This window comes from Lissotriton vulgaris, chromosome 5 (assembly GCF_964263255.1).
Source record: "Lissotriton vulgaris chromosome 5, aLisVul1.2, whole genome shotgun sequence".
NCBI classification, from domain to species: Eukaryota; Metazoa; Chordata; class Amphibia; order Caudata; family Salamandridae; genus Lissotriton; species Lissotriton vulgaris.
In genome coordinates this window covers 2,031,852,588-2,031,879,341 of record NC_141693.1, presented here as the reverse complement: position 1 = coordinate 2,031,879,341, position 26,754 = coordinate 2,031,852,588, and the positions used below count along the sequence as shown (strand labels likewise).

General features: G+C 47.9%; 1 protein-coding gene across 1 annotated transcript in view; it reads left to right on the top strand.

The window, feature by feature from the left end:
* The window catches only part of LOC147718071 (adenylate kinase isoenzyme 5-like), a 312,172-nt gene that overhangs the window by 65,858 nt on the left and 219,560 nt on the right, over window positions 1-26,754 (top strand). The window contains exon 3 of the mRNA XM_086919902.1: window positions 19,889-20,050. Coding sequence (XP_086776028.1) covers window positions 19,889-20,050 — 162 coding nt within the window. The remainder of the gene's footprint in view (window positions 1-19,888; window positions 20,051-26,754) is intronic.

Sequence of the window (26,754 nt, the reverse complement as noted above, 5' to 3'; positions counted from 1 at the left end):
CTGTATGGAGCTGCGTCTGCAGCTCAAGCCAATCCTCGCGCTGTTCTCTGTATGGAAGCAGCGTCTGCAGCTCAAGCCAATCCTGGCACTATTCTCTGTACAGAAGCAGTGTCTGCAGCTCAAGCCAATCCTGGCGCTGTTCTCTGTACTGAAGCTGTGTTCTGCAGCTCAGGCCAATCCTGGCGCTGTTCTCTGTACGGGTGCTGCGCCTGCAGCTCAAGCCAATCCTGGCACCGTTCTCTATACTGAAGCTGTGTCTGCAGCTCAAGCCAATCCTGGCGCGGTTCTCTGTACAGGAGGAGAGTCTGCAGCTCAAGCCAATCCTGGCGCTGTTCTCTATACGGAAGCAGCCTCTGCAGCTCAAGCTAATCCTGGCGCTGTTCTCTGTACGGAAGCTGTGTCTGCAGCTCAAGCCAACCCTGGTGCCATTCTCTGTACAGGAGCAGCGTTTGCAGGCACTGTTCTCTGTACGGAAGCTGCGTCTGCAGCTCAAGCCAATCCTGGCACTGTTCTGTGTATGGAAGCTGGGTCTGGAGCTCAAGCCAATCCTGGCACTGTTCTCTGTACGGAAGCAGCATCTGCAGCCTGAGCCAATCCTGGCGCTGTTCTCTGTACGGAAGCTGCATCTGCAGCTCAAGCCAATCCTGGCACTGTTCTCTGTACGGAAGCTGCGTCTGCAGCTCAAGCTAATCCTGGCGCTGTTCTCTATACGAAAGCTGCGTCTGCAGCTCAAGCCAATCCTGGAGCTGTTCTCTGTACGGGAGCAGTGTCTGCAGCTCAAGCCAATCCTGGTGCTGTTCTCTGTACGGTAGCTGCGTCTGCAGCTCAAGCTAATCCTGGCGCTGTTCTCTATATGGAAGCTGCGTCTGCAGCTCAAGCCAATCTTGGAGCTGTTCTCTGTACTGGAGCAGCGTCTGCAGCTCAAGCCAATTCTGGCGCTGTTCTCTGTACGGAAGCTGCGTCTGCAGCTCAAGCTAATCCTGGCGCTGTTCTCTATATGGAAGCTGCGTCTGCAGCTCAAGCCAATCCTGGCGCTGTTCTCTGTACGGAAGCTGCGTCTGCAGCTCAAGCCAATCCTGGTGCTGTTCTCTGTACGGGAGCAGTGTCTGCAGCTCAAGCCAATCCATTGCGCTGTTCTCTGTACTGAAGCTGTGTCTGCAGCTCAAGCCAATCCTGGTGCTGTTCTCTGTACGGAAGCAGCGTCTGCAGCTCAAGCCAATCCATTGCGCTGTTCTCTGTACTGAAGCTGTGTCTGCAGCTCAAGCCAATCCTGGCGCTGCTTCTCTGTACGGAAGCAGCGTCTGCAACTCAAGCCAATCCTGGTGCTGTTCTCTGTACGGAAGCAGCGTCTGCAGCCTTAGCCAATCCTGGCGCTGTTCTCTGTACGGAAGTTGCGTCTGCAGCTCAAGCCAATCCTGGTGCTGTTCTCTGTACGGAAGCTGCATCTGCAGCTCAATCCAATCCTGGCACTTTTCTCTGTATGGAAGCTGTGTCTGCAGCCAAGCCAATCCTGGGGCTGTTCTCTGAACGGAAGCTACGTCTGCAGCTCAAGCCAATCCTGGTGCTGTTCTCTGTACGGAAGCTGCGTATGCAGCTCAATCCAATCCTGGCGCTGTTCTCTGTACAGGTGCAGCGTCTGCAGCTCAAGCCAATCCTGGCGCCCTTCTCTGTACGGGAGCAGCGTCTGCGGCTCAAGCCAATCCTGGCGCTGTTCTCTGTATGGAACTGCGTCTGCAGCTCAAGCCAATCCTGGCGCTGTTCTCTGTATGGAGCTGCGTCTGCAGCTCAAGCCAATCCTCGCGCTGTTCTCTGTATGGAAGCAGCGTCTGCAGCTCAAGCCAATCCTGGCACTATTCTCTGTACAGAAGCAGTGTCTGCAGCTCAAGCCAATCCTGGCGCTGTTCTCTGTACTGAAGCTGTGTTCTGCAGCTCAGGCCAATCCTGGCGCTGTTCTCTGTATGGGTGCTGCGCCTGCAGCTCAAGCCAATCCTAGCACTGTTCTCTGTACTGAAGCTGTGTCTGCAGCTCAAGCCAATCCTGGCGCGGTTCTCTGTACAGGAGGAGAGTCTGCAGCTCAAGCCAATCCTGGCGCTGTTCTCTATACGGAAGCAGCCTCTGCAGCTCAAGCTAATCCTGGCGCTGTTCTCTGTACGGAAGCTGTGTCTGCAGCTCAAGCCAACCCTGGTGCCATTCTCTGTACAGGAGCAGCGTTTGCAGGCACTGTTCTCTGTACGGAAGCTGCGTCTGCAGCTCAAGCCAATCCTGGCACTGTTCTGTGTATGGAAGCTGGGTCTGGAGCTCAAGCCAATCCTGGCACTGTTCTCTGTACGGAAGCAGCATCTGCAGCCTGGCGCTGTTCTCTGTACGGAAGCTGCATCTGCAGCTCAAGCCAATCCTGGCACTGTTCTCTGTACGGAAGCTGCGTCTGCAGCTCAAGCTAATCCTGGCGCTGTTCTCTATACGAAAGCTGCGTCTGCAGCTCAAGCCAATCCTGGAGCTGTTCTCTGTACGGAAGCAGCGTCTGCAGCCTGAGACAATCCTGGCGCTGTTCTCTGTACGGAAGCTGCATCTGCAGCTCAAGCCAATCCTGGCACTGTTCTCTGTACGGAAGCTACGTCTGCAGCTCAAGCCAATCCTGGCGCTGTTCTCTGTACGGAAGCAGCGTCTGCAGCCTGAGACAATCCTGGCGCTGTTCTCTGTACGGAAGCTGCATCTGCAGCTCAAGCCAATCCTGGCACTGTTCTCTGTACGGAAGCTACGTCTGCAGCTCAAGCTAATCCTGGCGCTGTTCTCTATACGAAAGCTGCGTCTGCAGCTCAAGCCAATCCTGGAGCTGTTCTCTGTACGGAAGCAGCGTCTGCAGCTCAAGCCAATCCATTGCGCTGTTCTCTGTACTGAAGCTGTGTCTGCAGCTCAAGCCAATCCTGGCGCTGCTTCTCTGTACGGAAGCAGCGTCTGCAGCTCATGCCAATCCTGGTGCTGTTCTCTGTACGGAAGCAGCGTCTGCAGCCCTAGCCAATCCTGGCGCTGTTCTCTGTACGGAAGCTGCGTCTGCAGCTCAAGCCAATCCTGGCGCTTTTCTCTGTACGGAAGCTGCATCTACAGCTCAATCCAATCCTGGCACTTTTCTCTGTATGGAAGCTGTGTCTGCAGCCAAGCCAATCCTGGCGCTGTTCTCTGTACGGAAGCTGCGTCTGCAGCTCAAGCCAATCCTGGTGCTGTTCTCTGTACGGAAGCTGCGTATGCAGCTCAATCCAATCCTGTTGCCGTTCTCTGTACGGATAATTAAACAACAAGGGGTGGTGATGGACAGAGTTTCTGAATTAAGCAGAATACTCTCACCCAGTCAAGAGATCAGGGCTAGATCCAACACCGTTTTTTAGCTCACTGCACCATCCCAGCTCAGAACCTGGCTATATGCAAATTAGTCTGCTCCTGTCCCAGTGCATGATGGGAACAGGGCAAACCAAACTACAAAGCCAATTCTTTCACTGGGAAGGAAACAAGCTTCCGGGGACCGGTTTCTGGCATTACAGCCGTCTTCGGCCCGGCTTGCTTGAATCCTGATGGTGCAATGAGCAAGGGACTCACATCTGAGTATACCCTTCCACGCTTATGGTGGACAAAATAATTAAACAACAAGGGGTGGTGATGGACAGAGTTTCTGAATTAAGCAGAATACTCTCACCCAGTCAAGAGATCAGGAGATCAGGGCTAGATCCAACACCGTTTTTTAGCTCACTGCACCATCCCAGCTCAGAACCTGGCTATATGCAAATTAGTCTGCCCCTGTCCCAGTGCATGATGGGAACAGGGCAAACCAAACTACAAGGCCAATTCTTTCACTGGGAAGGAAACAAGCTTCGGGGGACCGGTTTCTGGCATTACAGCCGTCTTCGGCCCGGCTTGCTTGAATCCTGATGGTGCAATGAGCAAGGGATGGGGCAGTGAGATAAATAACGGTAATGGATCAAGCCCTGATCTTTGGACTGGGTAAGAGTGGTCTGCTCAATTCAAACACTCTGTTCATCACCACCCCCTTTTCTGAATCGTTTTTGGCCACTATAGGTGTGGCAGGGTATACTCAGACATGAGTCCCTTTCTCACTGCTCCATCAGGATTCAAGCAAGCCGGGCCGAAGACGGCTGAAATGCCAGAAACCGGTCCCCGGTAGCTTGTCTCCTTTCTGGTGACGAATTGGCTTGGTAGTTTAGTCTGCCCTGTTCCCATGATGCACTGGGCCAGGGACAGACTGATTTGCATATAGCCAGGTTCTGAGCTGGGATGGGGCAGTGAGATAAATAACGGTGATGGATCAAGCCCTGATCTTTGGACTGGGTAAGAGTGGTCTGCTCAATTCAGACACTCTGTTCATCACCACCCCCTTTTCTGAATCGTTTTTGGCCACTATAGGTGTGGCAGGGTATACTCAGACATGAGTCCCTTTCTCACTGCTCCATCAGGATTCAAGCAAGCCGGGCCGAAGACGGCTGAAATGCCAGAAACCGGTCCCCGGTAGCTTGTCTCCTTTCTGGTGACGAATTGGCTTGGTAGTTTAGTCTGCCCTGTTCCCATGATGCACTGGGCCAGGGACAGACTGATTTGCATATAGCCAGGTTCTGAGCTGGGATGGGGCAGTGAGATAAATAACGGTGATGGATCAAGCCCTGATCTTTGGACTGGGTAAGAGTGGTCTGCTCAATTCAGACACTCTGTTCATCACCACCCCCTTTTCTGAATCGTTCTCTGTACGGAAGCTGCGTCTGCAGCTCAAGCCAATCCTGGCGCTGTTCTCTGTACGGGAGCAGCGTTTGCAGGCACTGTTCTCTGTTTGGAAGCTGCGTTTGCAGCTCAAGCCAATTCTGGTGCTTTTCTCTGTACGGGAGCAGCGTCTGCAGCTCAAGCCAATCCTGGCTCTGTTCTCTGTACGGAAGCAGCATTTGCAGCCCGAGCCAATCCTGGCGCTGTTCTCTGTACGGAAGCTGTGTCTGCAGCTCAGGCCAATCCTGGCGCTGTTCTCTGTACGGAAGCTGTGTCTGCAGCTCCGGCCAATCCTGGCGCTGTTCTCTGTACGGAATCTGTGTCTGCAGCTCAGGCCAATCCTGGCGCTGTTCTCTGTACGGAAGCTGCGTCTGCAGCTCAAGCCAATCCTGGCGCTGTTCTCTGTACGGGAGCAGGTGTAGTAGCTGTCGTCACTTCCATTCTTAGGGCCCTTCCCGCCTCCGTTACAGCGGCAGGGCAGGCTTAGATGGAGCAGCAGCATCACTTCCGTTCTCAGATCCACTGTGACGGACTTCCCTGCTTTGTGCGATAGAGCACAGACGCGGGTTCCGCACTGCAGGGACACCCTCCGGTTCTAAGCCACTTTGTTCCACAAAACAAGCACACACATACATTTTTTTATTTTTTAATTCAGGCCCAACTAGGCTACCCTACCGGTACTCCTTAGTTGTCCACAGGTAGGACCAGGCCCTAGGCCCCCTAGATACCACTGGTCCTTGCCAATCCACAGAGTGGGGGTGGTAACCCCTGGCATACAATAGCCACTCTCCACTCCCCTTCTCAGTGTAGTTCCAAACTACCACTGATCCTTCCACCCTTTGGTCAGATGCCTGGGGCACCAGGGCTTCACAAGTTGCAAATAAAGTCTAAGGCTTTCTCCTCTCCTTCAGCAGCAATTCAACCACTGCAGGCCAATCCCCCAGGACAGTACTCCTCCTGCAGCTTTCCCAGTTCCTTCCTTTCAGGCAGAGGTTTCTTCTTGCAATTGCAGGACACTACTTACTTACAGTTGCCCTTACGTCCAGATCCGGAACAACTGGCTACTGGCTCCCCAACCGAGGGACGTCTCCTTTGGTCAGATGCCTGGCACACCAGGACTTTCTGAGGGTGACACATAACTAATGTGTCTTGTAACAAGTCTGCCTGTCACTCAGGACAGAAGTGGCATCACCATGGTCACTCCCCGGCGACACAGCCCTTCTAGCTGGCCCCTGACCCACTGGTTCTTCCACTGGGGAGCCTATCCCCCTCGCACCCCTCGATCTGGACTTCTGCACCCTCCCAACTGGAGCAGTACTGCCAGACACCAGAACTACTGGAACCAGAACGACTGGAACCCTGCTTACATGTTCCACGTTCTCTAAACTCTGGGAGATCCTCCTCAAATGGCCTACAAGTACCCCCTAGGCCTCTGACCTGATGTTCCCTTAAACAATCCAGGCCCTGAAACTGGGTTTCGGGCACCTGGAGACACGCAGTCCCACCCTCTCCTCCTCCTCAGAGACAGGACGTGAGCCCCTACCCTGGGACCTAGCTGGGCTACTCTGAACCTCTTCCACCACACTGGGCTGGAAGACACCTCAGCCACTCCTTTTGGAATCACTCCCACCTCTATGTCTCTCTCTTCACATAACCTTACCAACTCTAACATACTGTATCTAAACAGACCACAGAAATCAAACGCAGGCTCCATTTTGGCAGACGTTCTCGAGAAAAGTTTAACACAAGGAACCTAGGTGTCTGAGCTAAAACAGGAGTACACACCAAAGTATTCAACAAGCTCTATATCTCAGAGATCTCACACCAACACGTCCAGTGCAACACACCATTCATCCACACCCCCCCCCCCCCAAACCGGTGAGACAGTATCTACTGCCCCTGAATCTCAACCTGCACCCCTCTTACTGAGCACCAGGTACCACATTCTGGGAACGGGACGGGGAACACATGCACTGGACACACTTTAGTTGCTTCCACTGGATCCCACCCTTACTGGTGAATCCAGAAAACTCACACTGCACTTAGGGGATGATCTACTCTTCCGAGCTATGTTATGTTATGTTATGTTAAATTACTTTTAGAGCGCACTTACACCAGGCGGTTTCATGGCGCTAGTGACCCCTAACTCACAGTGCTCAAGAATTTCCAAAGAAATTACATTTTTAGAACCAACTCGAAAACATTAATCCCTTTCCATGTGACTATTTAAAATGCAGAGTTTTTTAGTGGAGCCAGTTGTCGCTGTGGTACTGCGCAAACACAAGTCCAAATCCCACCGCTGCCACTAATGTTAGAAATGGGGATTTCTGGTTGGCTAAGGCTTGCGCCAAAGCCAGGCCGCAACCACCACTCTAGTCAGGGCACGAGAGTTACACGCCAAGATAACCCCTGCTCACCCCCTTGGTAGCTTGGCACGAGCAGTCCGGCTTATCCCAAGGGCAATTTGTAAAGCATTTGTGCACGCACCCACCAGCAAAAACATCCCAGGCCCCCCACAAAAGGAGCTCCACACAATGTTATATCAAAAATAGCCTTTGTACTATCAAAACACATCAGAATAATAATCACAGGATGCACATTGTGCCAACTGGCACGGGCAATATTTACAAGGGATTATGTACACCTGACAGGGCCACATGGACCACTGTAGATACCTTGGTAAAGGAAAAATAGGCCATAAAACATACAACCAGTAAACACTGGTAATCACTGTACTTTGCAACAGTCTGTGCCTTGAAATCCATCATGCACAGTATCCCACCAGTCTAACTACATTAGACCCTCATCACCTACGTAAAACATGACACTAGGGGCGTAAATCACACAGGGAAATATAATCTCCCTAACATAAACCTGAACAGGTAAAACAACCTCCTATGCATACATCATATCTAGAGGTATTAAACACAGGGTGAGCAAAACATACTACACACAGTACATTTCCTAACACCCAAAGCATTTTGCACATAAATCACAAAAGCGCATAAATCACAATAGGGTCCAGGGTGCGCCACTGCGCCAAAACCTAAACGTAGCAGCTGCCCACTACTTGCTGGGCAGCTGAGGACAAGAACAGGGCCTAAATGCTGCAGCTGGCACTAAGTGCTACGCAGCTGGGGAAGGCCAAGGTAGGGATGAAGGAGTGCGACTCACTCCTAAGTCCAAAGAACAAGTCCCCTAGAAAGAAAACCTAAACGGTGCAGCTGCCCACTACTTGCTGGGCAGCTGGGAACTCAAAACTGTGACATGGGCCCTCACTGGCCCTCTGAACAAAGACTGCGCCAAAACGTTGGAGCCCTCTAGGCTCTGTAAGAAACACGTGCCCATCGTTGGAGCCACGGGCTCAGCACAGGCTCCTCTGGCCCCTCATGGGCTGTACAGCAACTTCTGTGGGGTGGGGGGAGCCACCTCGTCTCCTTATACAAACATTCTCCCAAAGTCAATATGTCCCAAGTGGGGGACAATGGGCACGGTGGAGCAGGCTGGCTCCTAGACCAAAATCATGCCTGCCTCGTTGGAGCAGCCCACTGCAAGATGGGGCCGCTCGAAGAGCAATCATGGCACTGGGCTGTGAAGGGCACTAGACAACGTGGAGCCTCGTGCTCTAGAACCAACTGTGGGACCACGATGGAGCCAACGAGGCAGTGGGGAATCATTAAACAAATGTGGGGGCGGCCCAATGGCATCCTGGGCCGCCCTAAATGCCCCTTGACGCTGTGCCTTTCTCAGGCACCAACCTTAGCCTCCACGGAGCACCCCCAGCCCGTTTCACTCACCGGGCTGTTATTCCTTCAGCGGGGGCTCCTCCGGGTGGCGGTGTGTGCGGGGCTTTCTCTCCGTAGGAGAGCCCCACCTCCCTCTTCACCCGGGCCCCCTCTCGGGACCCGGGACTCGGCCGCAACGCTCCTCTCTCTAGGCACGGGACTTTAGCCTGTCCCAGCTCGGCGGCGGGCTGGACTTCCTGGAAGCAAGCGTAGTCCCGCCCCGCTCCAGGTGCAATGCTGCTTGACTTCCGGTTTCACTGCAGCTGCGGCGGCAATCTCTTTTCGGGGGCAATACCGAGGGGTAGGCTCCCTCGGTGCGAAAATAAAAAGTAGAAGCGGGGTATATAATTACATAAGTGGGTTGGGCACCCGCAGGGCAACAAAAGGGCAGGAGCGCTTGCCCCGAGGGAAAACGACAGCACTCTGGCCATACATGAAAGATAAAGCGCTCACAAGGCGCTGGGGGCCCAGCAACTACAAAGCCCCAAAGAAGGACCCCCCTAAAGCAAAAAGGGGTCCCAGATGTCCTGGGCATCAGGAGGGGCAGTGCAGGGCCCAGGGGCCAACACACAGGGCACTCCAGCCAGGAGACAGCCCCCATGGTGGTCCCTCCTGGGCCCCACTAGAAGCAAGCCCCCTCCTGTTAGGACCCAAGCAAGACTCCAGGTATCCAGGCATCCAGGGGCTGGGCAGGGCCCAGGGAGGCAAGCCTTTCCCTGGGCCCCAGCAGCAGCACGCCCCCGGTAGAATCAAATCAGGAAACAAGAACATTTTACATGAGGTCACATTCTCTTTTTATACACACAAATCCTTTGTCTACAAAGGTGCAGGCAAGGGGCGAACCAGATGCAACTGGTTCTTGAGCACTGTGATGTGCTCAGCCCCTCTCCCTATTCACTGGACAGGCCAGGGACATCAGACGCACCACATGGGGTGGAGCCAGCATTGTGGAGCGAAGGCCCCACCCTATGCAGGTCCCAGGTGCACTCCTCCCTGAAATCAACATGCAGATCTCTCCATTCACCACCAGGACAGACCCATCCTGACTCCTGGAGCCAGGCACACCAGCCAGCCCCAGCCCATCACAAGCCAGACAGTCAATTCACATTCACTGCACAGACAGGCCAACTTCTAGAAGTGGCATTTCCACACTAGGCACAATACATATGTGCACATAATCGCGCGGCATTTAATCACACGAGTCCGCACATACCAAACTCGACCCTGCACTCCCCACACATCAGGAACTATCATGGACACACATATCCCCCATGCATTCCTATGGGAGGGCAGGCCAATCTCACATACGCACTCAGAGAGCGCACTCACTTTACACTGGGACACAGTGTCAGTCAAAGTGCGCAAAGACCAGAAATCACTATAACTATGTAACATAAAAAGGCAAAAAGTTCAAGGGTTAACCTGCCAGAAGGACCAAGTCCAACACCCTCCCTCCTCCGTTACAGCAGCGGGGCTGGCTCAGAAGGTGCAGCAGCTGTCGTCACTTCCGTTATCAGTTGCCCCTCCCTCCTCCGTTACAGCAGCGGGGCAGGCTCGGAAGGTGCAGCAGCCTTCGTCACTTCCGTTCTCCGGGCCCCTTCCACTTCCGTTATAGCGGCTGGGCAGGCTCGGAAGGTGCAGCAGCTGTCGTTACTTCTGTTCTCAGTAGCCTTACTGTAGGTTCTGCACCTCATGCCCTTGCCAACCCTTGTACTGGACCACACAACTAGCCCATTAAACACCTGGGAGCTTGAAATTGTCGCCCTCTGGCTCTGTACCCCTAACTTGGAAGTTGTATCCCTACATCTTCCGAAGTTCTTTAAAGGGTGCACAGACATTATATTGTGTTTTTATTTTCGGAGTACAAAAATATCGAGTTGGAAATATCGAAGGGACTGAATATCGGCATCAAGAATATCGGTGACCATAATATCGACCTGAAGGTATGAAATATCGTCTTTGTTAATATCGAAGTCCGTAATATCGTTTGTATAAATATCGTAGTAAATATTATCAATGTTTATTTTAGTGTTATGTATTATAGGGCCAGATGTATCAAGATACCCTTTTGCGATTCTCAAATAGCGATTTTTAAGGAATCGGTATTTGAGAATTGCAAAATGGTAAGTATGTAAAAATTCGCTATTTTTTAGCGATTTCTTAAAATTCCTTAATTGCGATTAGCAAATTGCTAATCGCAATTAAGCAATAATTTCCCATTCATTTCTATGGGCCAGAAGGCCCATAGGAATGAATGGGAAATTATTCTCAATTTGCGATTCGCAATTTGCTAATCGCAAATTGAGAATAATTTCAAGGGTGCAGAGGTGTTTCAAGGACACCCTGCTGCACCCCTGAAAATGACATGTGTGCGCATATCGCGCACATACATGCCCTAAGGACATGTATGAGCGTCACATGGCACCTTTATAAATTGCAAAAACTGCATTTGTAAAAGAATTAGCAAATTACCACCAACTACAAGTTGGTGGTAATTTGCGATTTCTTAACCAAAATTTGCAAAATTGAAATGCTTCATACATTGCATTTAAGAAATCGCAATGTGCGATTTCTTAAATGCTTACGCAATATTAAGGAATCGTAAAATTTGCAATTCCTTAATATTGCGAGGCTTTTTGCATGATACATACCATTTACCTATTTTTTAGTCGCAAACGCTGTTTTTTATCGATTCGCATATGAATGTGTTCTATATTTTTGTTAAGTATTGTATTTTATTTTAAATATATGTATTTCATTTTTAGAAGTTATTAATTCTTTTTAATTAAGTTTTGCATTTTAGTTCTGTAGCAGGTTGTGGGTTTATAGAGGAATATGTTGGGAAGTAATTTAATTATAGTAAATTAAAAAATAATTTTTAGAAATTATTAATTATTTTTGATTACATTTTGTGTTTTTATTCCGCGACAGGTTGTGGGTTTATAGGGAAAAGGGTGGGAAGCAATTTAATTATAATAAAGTAATTATTACGTTTTTATTAATTGGTATTGATAATTAGTTTGTTAATTAATTCTTAATTGAATGAATGAAAGAGTTTTGTAAAGAGCGTTACTGCCCTGAGGCCTCGTAGCGCTATGGACGGACAGAGCCAGGGCAAGGTAAAACCGGTTAGTAAGGGTTCGTAAAGAGATGAGTTTTAAGAAGTCAGCGAAAGAGTTGGAGATTGGATTCCCTGCGAAGAGCGGAGGGCAGTGAATTCCAGAGCACAGAGGCGTTCCAAGAAAACTAACGCCCACCCCATTTGAATTTGTAGACCTTCTTCATAGTTGCGAGGAAGGCCGTGCTGGAATGTAGATTCCTAGATGGTTGGTAGGCAGTGACAAGAGAGTGAGTGAGGGCAGGTCCAGTTTTCCAAATAGAACCGTGGGCCAGGCACATGGCCTTGAAACGAACTCTGGACTGAATTGGCAGCCAGGGAAGCTTCCTCAGAGCAGGTCTTGCCGACTGTCTCCGTGGAATCTCGAGGAGTAGGCGAGCCGCGCAGTTCTGGATTACCTGCAATTTCTGGATGGTGGCCTGCGGGGCGCCCAAGTACAAAGCTCTTTTCACTCCTTATCCATAGCGCCAGTATGCCTGTTCAGGTGACAGTACGCTCTATAAATGCAATAAATAAATAAATAAATAAAATAAAGCGCTCCCTTATTCCAAACGGGACAGGATGATAGCTTGTACCATAATCCTTCGGGCCGAGAAAGGAAGTAAGGGGAGGATCTTCCTTAACATCCTCATCAGGCCAAAGCAGGTAGCAGAAAGCTTAGTGGCTTGATAGTTGAAGCAAAGGGAGTTGTCGAGCCATATACCAAGGCTCTTAATTTGGTGCTTTGGGGTAGGCATTGTGCCAAGACAGGGCGGCCAGGAGAGGGCCGACGACAGTGAGGGAGACTTGCCCAGAAACATTAATTCTGTCTTGTCACCGTTCAACTTAAGGTGGGATAGTGCCATCCAGTCGGCTACCGCCTCTAAGCAGACGCCAAGATCGCATGATGACCCTTCGGGGTGGTTTAACGCAACCACCAACTGGGTGTCATCCGCGTAGGTAATAATTTCAATGCCGAATGGAAGCACTATCCCAGCCAGCGGCGTCATATAGATATTAAAGAGAGTGGGGCACAGGGAAGAACCCTGAGGAACCCCACAACTCAGAGGCCAGCGATTAAAGGTGGCCATACCCTCAGAGACCTGGAAAAAGCGGTCCAGTGAAAAAGGAACGGAGCCAAGTAATGGCCAGGCCTGTCACTCCAAGATTTTGTAGGTGCTCAGCTAGGATATTGTAGTTCACAGTGTCGAAGGCGGCACTAATGTCGAGCAGAATAATTGCTGCTGCGCCGCCCTGATTGGTAATTAATTTTTATTTAATTGATGGTTATATTAATTGTGTTACGTTTTTTTAGGAGCGGGTTGTGGGTTTATAGGGGAATAGGGTGGGAAGTAAATTAATTTTAATAAAGTAATTATACATTTTTACTTATTGGTATTGATAATTATTTTTTTTGTTAATTAATTATTATTTGGTAATTAATTTGTATTCATTGATAATTGATAATTATATTAATTGTGTTATTTTTTTAGGAGTGGTTTATGGATTTATAGGGGACTAGGATGAGAAGTAATTTAATTGTAATAAAGTAATTATTCATTTTTATCAATTGGTATTGATATTTATTTTTTGTGAATTAATTATTAATTGGTAATGAATTTCTATTAATTGATTAATTAATAATTATATTAATTGTGTTATTGTTTTAGGAGGGGGTTGTTGGTTTATAGGGGAATAGGGTGGGAAGTAATTTAATTATAATGAAGTAATTATTTATTCATATTTGTATTATTTACAAATAATGTATTATTAGTTAATTATTAATTGGTTATTAATGTAAAAATTTATTTAATTGATAAGTATGTTAATTTTCACTCTTACGCTATCCAACACTTTCTCTACAGTTGCACTCATTGGAGTGGGAATAGTAATTTTTACCCCTACGCTATCCAACACTTTTCCTACTGCTGCACTCTCTGAAGTGGGATTAGTTATTTTATCCCCTCCGCTATCCAATATTTTCTCTACTGTTTTAGTTAATGTAGTGTATAATGTATTTTAAAAAGATTACAAATATTCAAATTTTTTAATTTGTTAAATATTTGGTTATATTTTTATTTATATTATTGGTGTATGTGTATATATATATATATATATATATATATATATATATATATATATATATATATGTATTTATAATTTTTATATGTTTTTTAAACATTTTATAAGTTATTCAAATAATTATTTAAAAATATATGTATTAGTTACAAGTTTAAACGTTTTAAAATAATTTTAACTGTGTTTCTTTTAATTATATGTATTATTTACTTTATTTTACATTATTTATTAAACCTTAAAAAATGATATTTTTAACAACGATATTTTTAACAACGATATTTTTGACAACAATATTTTTTCCGATATTTTTGTACTTACCATTATGTAGATAGGATTTCGATATTTGGACATCAATATTTTTGTGTCAATATATTTGGACTTCGATATTCTTACTGTCGATATTCGGTCAGTGATCCCTGACCCTTGCCCTTTCTGAGTGATGACCTCGGACATGTAGACCTGTGTTTCTCAGATTTACAAGGCACCGGAAAGATGGTCAAGGCCAAGGGGAGCTTTAACACCCGCCAAACCTTCGCCTCCCACATATGACTTCATTTTATTCTGTTATAGAACACTCCTACGTCATGGGCCGCATTTCATAAACATTCTGTCTGGGCCGTTTTGCTTTGATATTTGCACTAACCACATGCAACAAGCCATGGCTAAACCAATAGGTCCTGCTTATGCAAGATCTGTTGGCTTTGTCAATGTTCCTTTAGTGAAAATTACCAAAGACCAGGGCTTTAAGTGGGCCGGGTCTCACCGGGTCTGAGCACTGGCAGTTTTTTAAAGTTGGCCTCGAAACGTGTCTCTATCTGGCTCTGTTTTGTGCCCTGGCACAGGCGGATTTTGTTTCCGGTCTGCAGTGACGGAAGGCACCTAGATGTGCGCTGCTCCCACTGCTCACTTCTCACTAGTGGAGAAGTTACGGCATGACGTCACGCCAGGTGAGCGTCGGAGGTGAAGGGAAAGCCTTTAAAGAGAGTCATTTTCTCTCTGGATTTCCCTTCTCTTTTTGAAACTCAGGAGCAGCAGCATTGTCATGGTGTCATCAGGGCTTTAAGTGGAATCTTTTCCCAAATTATATACAACAAGCCATATTTGCTGCTTATTTTTCTTACGCAACTAACAACCATTGACAAAGGCAATAGTCCTGACTTGTTCTAGGTATCATGTTACTTTTTGTATCATATATCTGGATGCCATGACAGAAACAGCAAAAAACAAGTTGGGCGGCACACTATGCTAAGCAAAAATTTTAGCTTGCGTGTTTTTAAGCCACGCCCTTAATTACTGTGGCCACGTCCCTTTGAGAGACCCCCCAATTTTTTCATCCCACTTAAAGCCCCGCCAAAGACAATATCTTTCTCATGCGAGTCTCCCTAACATTAAGTTAGCGAGCGCAAGAGAGAAAATCGAGCTTTAGAACACCTTGCGGTGAGATATCTCGATACTGGCAGTCGCGGCAGGTCGCTACCGTTCATGTTGAGAAAGCTGCAGCTCGAGTAAAAATTCTACCAGAGCATCTGAAAGAAGCAGCGCCCGCTGGCGCACCACGCGGTACCGTTCACCCTGATTTTACAGTGTGGAACTAGCTCCTTGCCCTCAAAATATGCACGAGCAAGGGAAGGAGCCGATTTATGCCACTTGCCGAACTCTACTGAATTTCGCAGTTTTTGTGTAACTCTGCGGAATTCTGACGAGTGAAACTCCACAAGTTCCGCCCACCCCTTACCATGACTTACAAAATATACACGACTTCCCGTTTTAAATCAATCGTATCACTCTAACCCAACTCTAAACTCTACTGAACACTCAAGAAATCAAGAGCACAAACCTAACATAACTAATGTACAAGGAAAAACATATCCTAATCTAGTAACAACCTTTAATCTTGGGCTCCAGAGTATTGTGCGGCTCGCTGCAAAGCACCCCAAAGCCTTGTCAGGGGTATTAGATGCATTAAAAATACAATTGACAATGAATCTTCTGCAGCCTCACAACTGTCACACTATAGATAGTGAACATCAGTGTCCACTAATGCTAGTGCCAGGGGAGTCTACACTCAGCGTGCCCTGGTGGTGCCAGAGAGGGGCTGTAGGTTTTCACTCCGCGGTGCACCGGGTCTTGGAGTAAGGTGTTCACGAAGGCCCCTGTCTGACAGAAGCACGTGGCTGGAAGCGCCATACAACATTAACGCGCAGGGGGAAGTAAGTGCACCTCGAACATACGACTAGCACTGGGGTAGTTCACATTTTGTAATATGAGAAGTTACCATAATGGTTACCTCATTGGTGATGTCATCAGTGTTGTCATGTGTGAGGTCATGAGCAGTGCATGGTGGGGGTACGAGTCATGGGAGTGAAGCATAGCATTGAAGGCCACTGTATGGGGCCATGAGTTTTGCATTGCACCCCAGGGTGACGTCCAGTCTGTCTTTCTACCAGCCTGCCCATCTATCTAAAGATATAACAGGAGGCTGTGCTGCGGACACCAGAAAACCTAAAAAGACGGCGCACTCCCCAGTTTAGGTTTTAAGATAACCTTAACTTCCATCACACCATGCACAGTTTGTAGGAGTCGCCTTGCATACAGGGATGAAGGATCCATTGTTGCAGCGGGCTCTGTGGTGGGGCGGGGCTTCATGGGGGTGTTTGGATGATACACTCCACTCATAAATGTCTTTTCTGGTAAATAGTTGAGGCAAGGTGCTTCCATCCAAGTATGGTAAGGTGTCTGTCAGGATTCTGTAGGCAATGAAACCTGTTGGCCTGTGCAATGGGTATGCATGGATAGCAACCCGCACACATTTTTAATTTGACAGTTCACTCCTAGTGAATATTAAAGTAATCGCGTGAAAGGCGTGCCTGTCAATTTTAACCTATACCTCGTCACTATCATAGAGTGCACTTATTTGTCACTCTATTGCACCTACACAGTTGTTTTCTTGTGTTTGGACACTTTTTCCTTTCTTGAGATAAAGTGACTGCCTATGAGGAGAACAGTGGGCTTATCTGGTGAGTACCTGCCAGTTACCCCCTTGGTGGTTCGCCCGCGAGGGGTCACTTTGTCTTCTCACATTTTTTCACCAAGAGTTGGTGTGTATTGCTCATTTAGAAGCTGATTGGTGTACTGAGCAGATTGTGAAATGTGTATAAATCAGTCACCATTGTTTTCCTTCTGTAGGACTGTCAGTGGAAAAGGAGTTTTAAAATAATAGGCACAATAGTGTTGAAATAACCATAAGAAAGGAGAGGATTTTTGGTAGAATAAAATAAAAAGTAATGTGTTGCACACACCTCGCAGAGTAGGAGACCAAAGCGATGGATACACTTCACCCTTTGCCTTGAAATTGAAATTAAAATACTTATAAAGTGCACGTTCACCCTGCGGTTTCTTGGCGCTAGGAGCACAGACCATCAGACAGTGGGGAGGGCAAACTACTAGGGAGGGAAGGCTTGGGCGAAAAGAAAAGTCTTCAGAGCTTTACGAAACTCAAGATAGTGGGGGGAAGACCTGAGGGAAAGGGGGAGGGTGTTCCAAAAGGTAGGCGCAAGAGTAGAAAATTTAGCGCCACCTGACCTCTTCTTCTTAAAACGGGGAACAATCAAGAGGGATTGTGAGGAGGAACGTAGGTCTCTGCTGGGGAAATATGCCTTAATCTCAGAAGAGATAAAGCCAGGAGCCGTCCCGGCCCTCGCCTGGAAGGTGATGCAACCCATTTTAAACAACGCTCGTTCCCGGATAGGCAACCAGTGCAGAGCTTTGAGCAGCGGGGTGACATGATGAGACTTTGACAGATTGTACACAAGTCGGGCTGCCTGGTTCTGCACTAGTTGGAGTCTCCGAAGGTTGTACGCGGGGACACCGGAATACAAGACATTGCCGTAGTCTAGACGGGAGATCACCATCACAGACAGAATAAGTTTAAGGGCACTGAAGGAGAAGAAACGGGACACCTTACGGATTGTGCGAAGAGTGAGGAAACAGGAAGAAACAACTGAACTGATCTGGGAGTGCAGAGTGAGATGAGCATTGAGTTTGATTCCTAAAGTTTTGACTGAAAGGGAGGGGACAGGGGGGGGACCCAGGGAAGACGGCCAAAAGGAAGAGTTCTAGGGACTGGAAGTACCACCCGTCAGAACCAGCTCGGTTTTGTCGGGGTTGAGCTTAAGATGGTTAGAGCTCATCCAGTCCCTGATAAAGAGCATGGTGGAATGGAAATTGTGATTAGAATCTGGAGAAGAAGATAAATTAAAAACCAGTTGAAGATCGTCAGCATAGTTGTAGATGCTGACGTCCATCAGCTGAAGTGCAAAAATAAGAGGGGAGACATACAAATTAAACAACAAGGGAGACAGAGAGGATCCTTGTGGAACTCCACAGTGGACCCTTTGAGAGGGAGCGGAGAAGTTGGCCAGATGGACGGCCTGAGTGCGGTCCCTCAGAAAGGAGGCCAGCCAGACCAGGGCGGTCCCCCTGATGCCAGCCGCCTCGACACGGGAAAGAAGGATGGAATGGTCCACCGTGTCGAAGGCGGCGGACAAATCAAGGAGGACCAAAGCCTGGGGCCGACTCGCATCCATGCCCTCTCTGAGGTTGTCCATCACCGAGAGAACTACAGACTCCGTAGAATGCGCCGGGCGGAAACCCGCCTGGCGAGAGGCTAAACAGCCATTTTCCTCCACAAAGGCACTGAGAGTACGGGTGACGTGGCGCTCCAAAATTTTGCCTAGGAAAGGAAGAAGAGATATAGGACGGTAATTAGCAAGTGAAGATGGGTCAGCACCCGTTTTTTCAAAATATGGATGATGATAGCGGATTTGTGGGACTGGGGAACAATGCCATGGACCAAGGAGTTGTTAAGGAAAGTGAGTGGAGGGGAAGGACAGGCCGAGTAGATTTGTTTTAAGATATGTGCAGGGCAGATGTCAGATGGGGAACCAGATTTAACCATAGAAAGACGGGAACGAAAAGCTTCTTCAGTCAAAGGGGGGGAAGTGGTCAAGGTGTGTTCGGGGAGAGAAGGGCTGAGGATCCGAAAAAGAAAGGGAGGGAGGGTCAACGTTGGACTTAATGGCAATAATTTTCTCTATAAAATGACTGTTGAGTGAGTCACAGAGAATCTGGGATGGGGAAGGTTTAAGGGTGACTCTATCCGAGAAAGCTAAGTCTTGCACAATAGAGAATATCTCTCTCGGCTGATTCTCGGCAAGCAGAATTTTGGAAGAGAAATACTCTGTTTTGGCAAGAAGAATGGATTTTTTGTATTTATTTAGAAGCGTAGAGTATTGAATTTTGAGAAGAGGGCAGTAGGCGCGGCGCCAAGCGTGCTCCGCTTGCCGGAGGGCCATTTTTTCCTCTTTAAGTGTGGCATTAAACCACCTATTGGTGTCGAAATCGCGCCTAGCAGTGACTCGTCTAAGTGGAGCCACCTGGTCGCAGCCACTGCTAAGCCAATTGTTTAGGGAATCCATTTGGGAGTGAAAAGGAGAGTCAAGAAGATTGGGAGGGGAGGCAGAAAGGGAGGAACACAAAGATGTCATGTCCACATGCGTCCAATTGCGGGCCCAAACGTTCCTCGGAAGAATTTTTTTATTTACCAGGCTAGGGTGTAAAGAAAAAGAAATAAAAAAATGGTCAGATCAGACACATGGGGAGACCACTGGGGTAGAAACGGGACAATTAAGCGACCAAACCTGGTCTAGAATGTGACCGTGAACGTGGAGAACTGGTTTTGTTGTTTTTTGTGTTGTCTGTCAGAATTCACCCGGGTGTTTTCCATACACAATTTCTCAATGTCTCGGTTTTGAAAGTCTTTACAAATGTGATTTTTTTCACTCCGTACCCCTGCCAATCCCCATTCCTTTCCCTTTTCACCGACCCATATGACTATTTCATGCATCCTTCTTGTGGTATGGTGCATTTTAACATTATATTGTTAGTAAATTTAGATATTTCACAGCCTAGTGAGCAGAAAATCTGGATTTTATTAAAGACACAGAGGCTACGATTATGATTTGTGTCGGCTGGGCTCTGTACTGTGATTTGGGCCAGGAAGGTCTGCTTGTGTGAATGATGTACATGAGGGTTCAGCGTTTTTAAAGTCCTCAGCCTGACTTTGCCACAAAAACACGCTCTGACTCCCGTCTTACCCTACCCTCAGACACAACACCTGCTCCCTGTCGCCGATATGAGCGGCTGCCGCCCATCCAGGCCCAGTTCTCCATCGAGAGTGACTCCGACATGACGGAATGCACCGGACTCATCCAGGAGTTTGATGTCTTCGACCCCAGCAGAGCGCGCCCCAAAATCATCTTCATCATTGGTAAGTCACCCCTGACCCTCCTCTGGCGGGTGGACCCTTGGGATAGGGGTGGGGTCACGAGGAGTGAGTGAAGGGATCCAGGAATGGGCAAAGGAGGGTGTTTGCCCCAAAAGGGGAGGGTGTATGGTGGCAAGAGCTCATGTGATGGAGTCTGCTGGTCAGATATAATGTGTGTACTTGTGGTGTGATGTGGTACTGCTTGGGAATGAGGTGTGCGCTTGTGGTGTGACGTGGTACTGCTTGGGAATGAGGTGTGTGCTTGTGGTGTGACGTGGTACTGCTTGTGGACGAGGTGTGTGCTTGTGGTGTGACGTGGTACTGCTTGGGAATGAGGTGTGCGCTTGTGGTGTGACGTGGTACTGCTTGGGAATGAGGTGTGTGCATGTGGTGTCACGTGGCACTGCTTATGGACGAGGTGTTTGCTTGTGGTGTGACGTCGTACCGCTTGTGGACGAGGTGTGTGCTTGTGGTGTGATGTGGCACTGCTTGTGGACGAGGTGTGTGCTTGTGGTGTGACGTGGTATTGCTTGGGAATGAGGTGTGTGCTTGTGGTGTGACGTGGTACTGCTTGGGAATGAGGTGTGTGCTTGTGGTGTGACGTGGTACTGCTTGGGAATGAGGTATGTGCTTGTGGTGTGACGTGGCACTGTTGGGAATGAGGTGTGTGCTTGTGGTGTGACATGGTACTGTTTGGAATGAGATGTGTGCTTGTGGTGTGACGTGGTACTGCTTGGGAATGAGGTGTGTGCTTGTGGTGTGACGTGGTACTGCTTGGGAATGAGGTGTGTGCTTGTGGTGTGACGTGGTACTGTTTGGAATGAGATGTGTGCTTGTGGTGTGACGTGGTACTTCTTGGGAATGAGGTGTGTGCTTGTGGTGTGACGTGGTACTGCTTGGGAATGAGGTGTGCGCTTGTGGTGTGACGTGGTACTGCTTGGGATTGAGGTGTGTGCTTGTGGTGTGACGTGGTACTGCTTGGGAATGAGGTGTGTGCTTGTGGTGTGACGTGGTACTGCTTGGGAATGAGGTGTTTGCTTGTGGTGTGACATGGTACTGCTTGGAAATGAGGTGTCTGCTTGTGGTGTGACCTGGCACTGCTTGGGAATGTGGTGTGTGCTTGTGGTGTTACCTGGTACGGCTTGGTAATGCGATGCGTATTTGTGGTGTGACGTGGTACTGCTTGGGAATGAGGTGTGTGCTTGTGGTGTGACGTGGTACTGCTTGGGAATGAGGTGTGTGCTTGTGGTGTGACGTGGTACTGCTTGGGAATGAGGTGTGTGCTTGTGTTGTGATGTGGTACTGCTTGGGAATGAGGTGTGTGCTTGTGGTGTGATGTGATACTGCTTGGGAATGAGGTGTGTGCTTGTGGTGTGACATGGTACTGCTTGGGAGTGAGGTGTGTGCTTGTGGTGTGACGTGGTACTGTTTGGAATGAGATGTGTGCTTGTGGTGTGACGTGGTACTGCTTGGGAATGAGGTGTGTGCTTGTGGTGTGACGTGGTACTGCTTGGGAATGAGGTGTGCGCTTGTGGTGTGACGTGGTACTGCTTGGGAATGAGGTGTGTGCTTGTGGTGTGACGTGGTACTGCTTGGGAATGAGGTGTGTGCTTGTGGTGTGACGTGGTACTGCTTGGGAATGAGGTGTTTGCTTGTGGTGTGACATGGTACTGCTTGGAAATGAGGTGTCTGCTTGTGGTGTGACCTGGCACTGCTTGGGAATGTGGTGTGTGCTTGTGGTGTTACCTGGTACGGCTTGGTAATGAGATGCGTGTTTGTGGTGTGACGTGGTACTGCTTGGGAATGAGGTGTGTGCTTGTGGTGTGACGTGGTACTGCTTGGGAATGAGGTGTGTGCTTGTGGTGTGACGTGGTACTGCTTGGGAATGAGGTGTATGCTTGTGGTGTGATGTGGTACTGCTTGGGAATGAGGTGTGTGCTTGTGGTGTGATGTGATACTGCTTGGGAATGAGGTGTGTGCTTGTGGTGTGACATGGTACTGCTTGGGAATGAGGTGTGTGCTTGTGGTGTTTATTTATTTATTTATTTGTTAAGCTTATAAGGCGCACAGCTACCCAAGAAAGGTTTCCCGGCGCCGTGATGCAGCACAGTAGGTGGTATGGGATTCGCAGGAATTTTATCTTATTGGTTGAATAACCAGGTCTTGATGTTTTTTCTAAACCTGGTGTAGTTTTCCTCCTTGCGGATGTGGGGAGGGAGTGTGTTCCAGAGAGAAGGTCCTATGTGTGAGAAAGATCTGCCTCCTATTCTTGCGAGTTTGGACCTAGGCACACAGAAGTTTGATGCGTTTTGTGACCGTCGGTTCCGTTTGGGTATGTAGGGATGGGCTAATGCTTGCAGGTACTTTGGCGCGGTGCCAGCTCTGATCCTGAACATATAGCTCAGTGCTTTGAATTTGATTCGGTTTTCTACCCTGAGCCAATGCAGATCCCGCAGATGCTTTGAGACACTTGCGGTTTTTGGGATTTTACACAGCAGCCTGGCAGCTGCGTTCTGGACAAGTTGTAGCCTCCGTGCTACAGCTTTATTTGAACCTAGGTACAGGATGTTTCCGTGGTCAAGCCGTGATGTGATGAGGGCATTGACTACGGTTTTTTGGGTGGAGGTTGGCGGCATCCAGAGGATTTTTCTCAGCCATTTCAAGATGGTAAAACACAGGGCCACTACCTTGTTGGTCTGTTGTTTCATGGAGAGAGTGTTATCCACAATGACCCCCAGGTTGCGTACCTGGGTGGTAGGTATGTGGAGGTTTCCCATTTGGGAGGGGTTCCACAGGTCTTTCTGTTTTCCTAGTATAAGGACCTCTGTTTTGTCTCCATTCAGTTTCAGCTGGTTTCTAGTCATCCAGATTAATATGTCATAGAGACCTTTTTTAAGATGAGAGGAGGGGAGTGGGCTAGATTCTGAGAGAGAGAAGATGATTTGCGAGTCATCCGCATAAGTCATTAGGGTGAGTCCTGCTATATCCGCTAAGTCAGCCAGGGGTTTGACGTAAAGATTAAAAAACAGCAGGCTCAGAATTTAGCCCTGGGGCACTCCGTGTGGTGCGCTAAAATTTCCTGAGCATGCTGAGGAGGATATGATTTGGAACGTCCGTTGATTCAAAAAGGAACTTATCCACTTGAGGGCTTCCGCACAGATCACATTATTTTCCAGTGTGGTTAATAGCAGTTCGTGGTGTGACGTGGTACTGCTTGGGAATGAGATGTGTGCTTGTAGTGTCACGTGGCACTGCTTGTGGACGAGGTGTGTGCTTGTGGTGTGATGTGGTACTGCTTGTGGATGAGGTGTGTGCTTGTGGTGTGACGTGGTATTGCTTGGAAATGAGGTGTGCGCTTGTGGTGTGACGTGGCACTGCTTGGGAATGAGGTGTGTGCTTGTGGTGTGACGTGGTTCTTTGGGAATAAGGTGTGTGCTTGTGGTGTGACGCGGCACTGCTTGGGAATGAGGTGTGTGCTTGTGGTATGATGTGGCACTGCTTGGGAATGAGGTGTGTGCTTGTGGTGTGACGTGGTTCTTTGGGAATGAGGTGTGTGCTTGTGGTGTGACGTGGCACTGCTTGGGAATGAGGTGCTTGCTTGTGGTGTCACATGGTACAAAAGGGGGTGGTGATGGACGGAGCATCTGAATCAATCAAACACTTACACCCAGTCAAAAGATCTGGGTTTAATCCATCACCGTTCTTTAGCCCACTCTGCCACCCCAGTTTAGACTTGGCTATATGCAAATCAGTATGACCCTGTGCCTCATGGGAACAGTCCAGCCCGAAGCGGGGGAGGAGTCAAGATGGCGGGTTGAACGCCGCCGAGTGGAGACGCTGCATGTGTGGTCTGCTCCTGGTAACCGCGCTTAATGCACGAATGCACGAATTCCGCATCATGGAGCTCTAACGGAGAACGGAGAAGGAGAAGGAAAATTTCACTTGTTTGCTGGCGACTTTTGTACTTACTTACTGAGAGGAGCGAGAGGATTAGCTGGAGACCGGCGTTTGGCGGGATCAATGCTGTGGAAGTTGCTGCAGCACGGCAGGAGCTTGCTTCGCTCCCGGAGCCGTGCAGTGAGCTTCACTCGTACTACACCGCCCTCTACCTTTTCGGCAAGCTGGGGGTTCCCAGCTTTGACTCAGGGCGCACACCTGAGAGCTTTCCCAGGAACACGGCTGCAGAGACTGACTGAAGCGGCGGAATCGGCGGAATTGGCAGAAACAGCAGTAGTGCACGAGTCGATGTCCTCACGCCAGACCAGATCCAGGAAGACCGCTTTGGCACTTAAAAAAACACCTACAGGTACTATGACTGCGGTGGCTGTAGGGGTAACGGTGGTAAGCACCCTGGGGGATAAGAATGAGACTATACAAACTTCTTCAAGTGGGACTAGTAACCCCGGTCTGAATGTCCATGGGGCTAATAATGTTGCTAAAAAAATAGAAAGTGATGTCGGTAAGAGTTTGTGCCCAGGGAAGATATTTGATTCCACCGCTGCCGCAAAGGGAAACATCATGGGCGAGCTAAATGTGGATTCAAGTTTAACAGAGACGCTGCCTGCTGGCAAACATAAGAGGAATGAGAATGGCAAAGGTGATAAAAACAAAAATAAAAATGAAGAAATACATGCAAGAAATAAAGAATTATGTAATAAATCTGGAGAGGTACAGGCAGAGAAGTGTACTCAGGAAGCCATTCAGGACAATGGGCTTGCTACTGGTGGCAAGAAAGGATCGGATAAAGTATCTATGGACAAGGGGCCTATAAACTTAGTAACTAAGGAAGCTAGTGATACGAAGTTGGTCCAGATCAGTGAAACTGCGAACAATACAGAGATTGATTTAACTAAGAAACCACTACATATGGTACAAGATCAACTGGGAGGCTCTGAGCTCTCTAACGCTAGCAATAAGATATGTGTAAAGACTGATAAACACAAATCGAAAGAGAAGGAGAAGGAGAGAGAGGGTGTGATTGATTTAGGTCAGGAATCTGGGACCAAATCAGATGAAGATTCAAATGTTGACTATGAGGAAATTTCGGAACAAGAAGAAGAAGGGCCCAATGAGATTCCCAAAGTGACAACTAATAAAAAACTGGTACCAAGGAAAGCTAAGAGAAAGGTTAAGACGAAACAAAAAATCCTCCTATTAAAAGCAACAGGTAAAGAAATGGTAGAAAATAAAAGAAGTCGCTTAATTGATGACAGCCCTTTGAGAAGGTGGATAGAAGCTAAAGGCGGAGTAAAGAATATGGCCTTAAGACTCTCGGGGGCCAGTCCTGATGAGCTCAATGGGCAGTTGAGTAAAATTCAAGAGGATAATTTAAGTAATGATACAAGCTTAAACTTGGACAGACCTATGGATCCTCTAACCGATTCTAACTTGAATGTACTACCTTTGAATCAGGAGGTCTCTAGTAACACGACCATAGTCTCTGAAGAGGAGAATGATGACTTAAAGGTTGTGACACACTCAGAGACTCCTGGAGTTTCTCCTATTCCTATTGGTACTTCAGATACCTCTATGTTGCATACCACACTAAATGAGGCTGAGAAATCAAGTGTGGAACAAAATCTCGAGCTTTCAAATCCTAATAGCGAGGAGATAAACGAAGTCGAGGAAACTATAGTATCCAGCTTGAGGAAAACGCAGACACAACTAGATCAAATAGATCATAACTCTGATGATAATCCAGGAAAAGTAGTGGAATCAGACTCTTTGGTTGATGTGTTAGCAGGTACATATATAAATCTGCAAGAATCAATACCTGGTGGGTCTATAGTACAAGCTAGAAACTCCTCTCCGCCATGCTCTTCTGATACTTCCAATTTCATACCGCCAAAAGGCATATCAATGGAGGCAATTATGCAGACCTTGTTAGATCAGAGGGTGGAGAGTCAACAACAATACCTCCAACTAAGAGAGGATAATACTAAAATACAAGGAACCATGAGGGATATTTGCCAAAATCTAGGAGGAATAAGCAAAGAAATAGAAGATATTAAAACACGAATAGTGGAGGTTGAAGAAGATGTTAACCATGCTACTTCAACTATTAAACAGAATACTTCTAGAGTGTCCCTTCTGGAAGCCAAAGTGGAAGATTTGGAAAATAGGGCCCGAAGACAAAATCTTAGATTATTTGGGATACCGGAAGGTATTGAGGGGTCAGACCCGAGAGCTTTTGTGGTCAAACTTTTCCAAAGGGCCTTTGTTGATCTCGCGGATTGGGATTGGGACTCTCAACTCCAAAGAGTACACAGACTCCCGTTAGTTCAAACGAATACTAACAGCAAGTTTCCAAGACCTTTTTTGATATACTTTGGCAATTTTCTTTTGCGACAAGCAGTAGCACTAAAAGCAAAACCAAATAATCCTGTAACCGTTGATAATTTTACTTTTTTTGTGAAGTCTGATTTAACTAAGGCAACTATGGATAAACGGTGGGAACTTCGGAAATTAATTGATGCCTTTAAAAATATAGGATGTTTGGCCTACCTTCAAGAGCCTGCTCGCCTTAAGGTCATTCGGGATGGTCAAGTGGCTTTTTTCACCGATCCCCTATCTGCGGAACAATGTTTGGAAAAATTCTCATGTGATAATGAAAGAAGAAAGCAAAAAGAAAAAGAGAATTAGTGCTATACTTTTATTCTTTTCCCTTCTTTTTTTTGCTTAAGTACAAGAAGGGAGGTTAGATACGG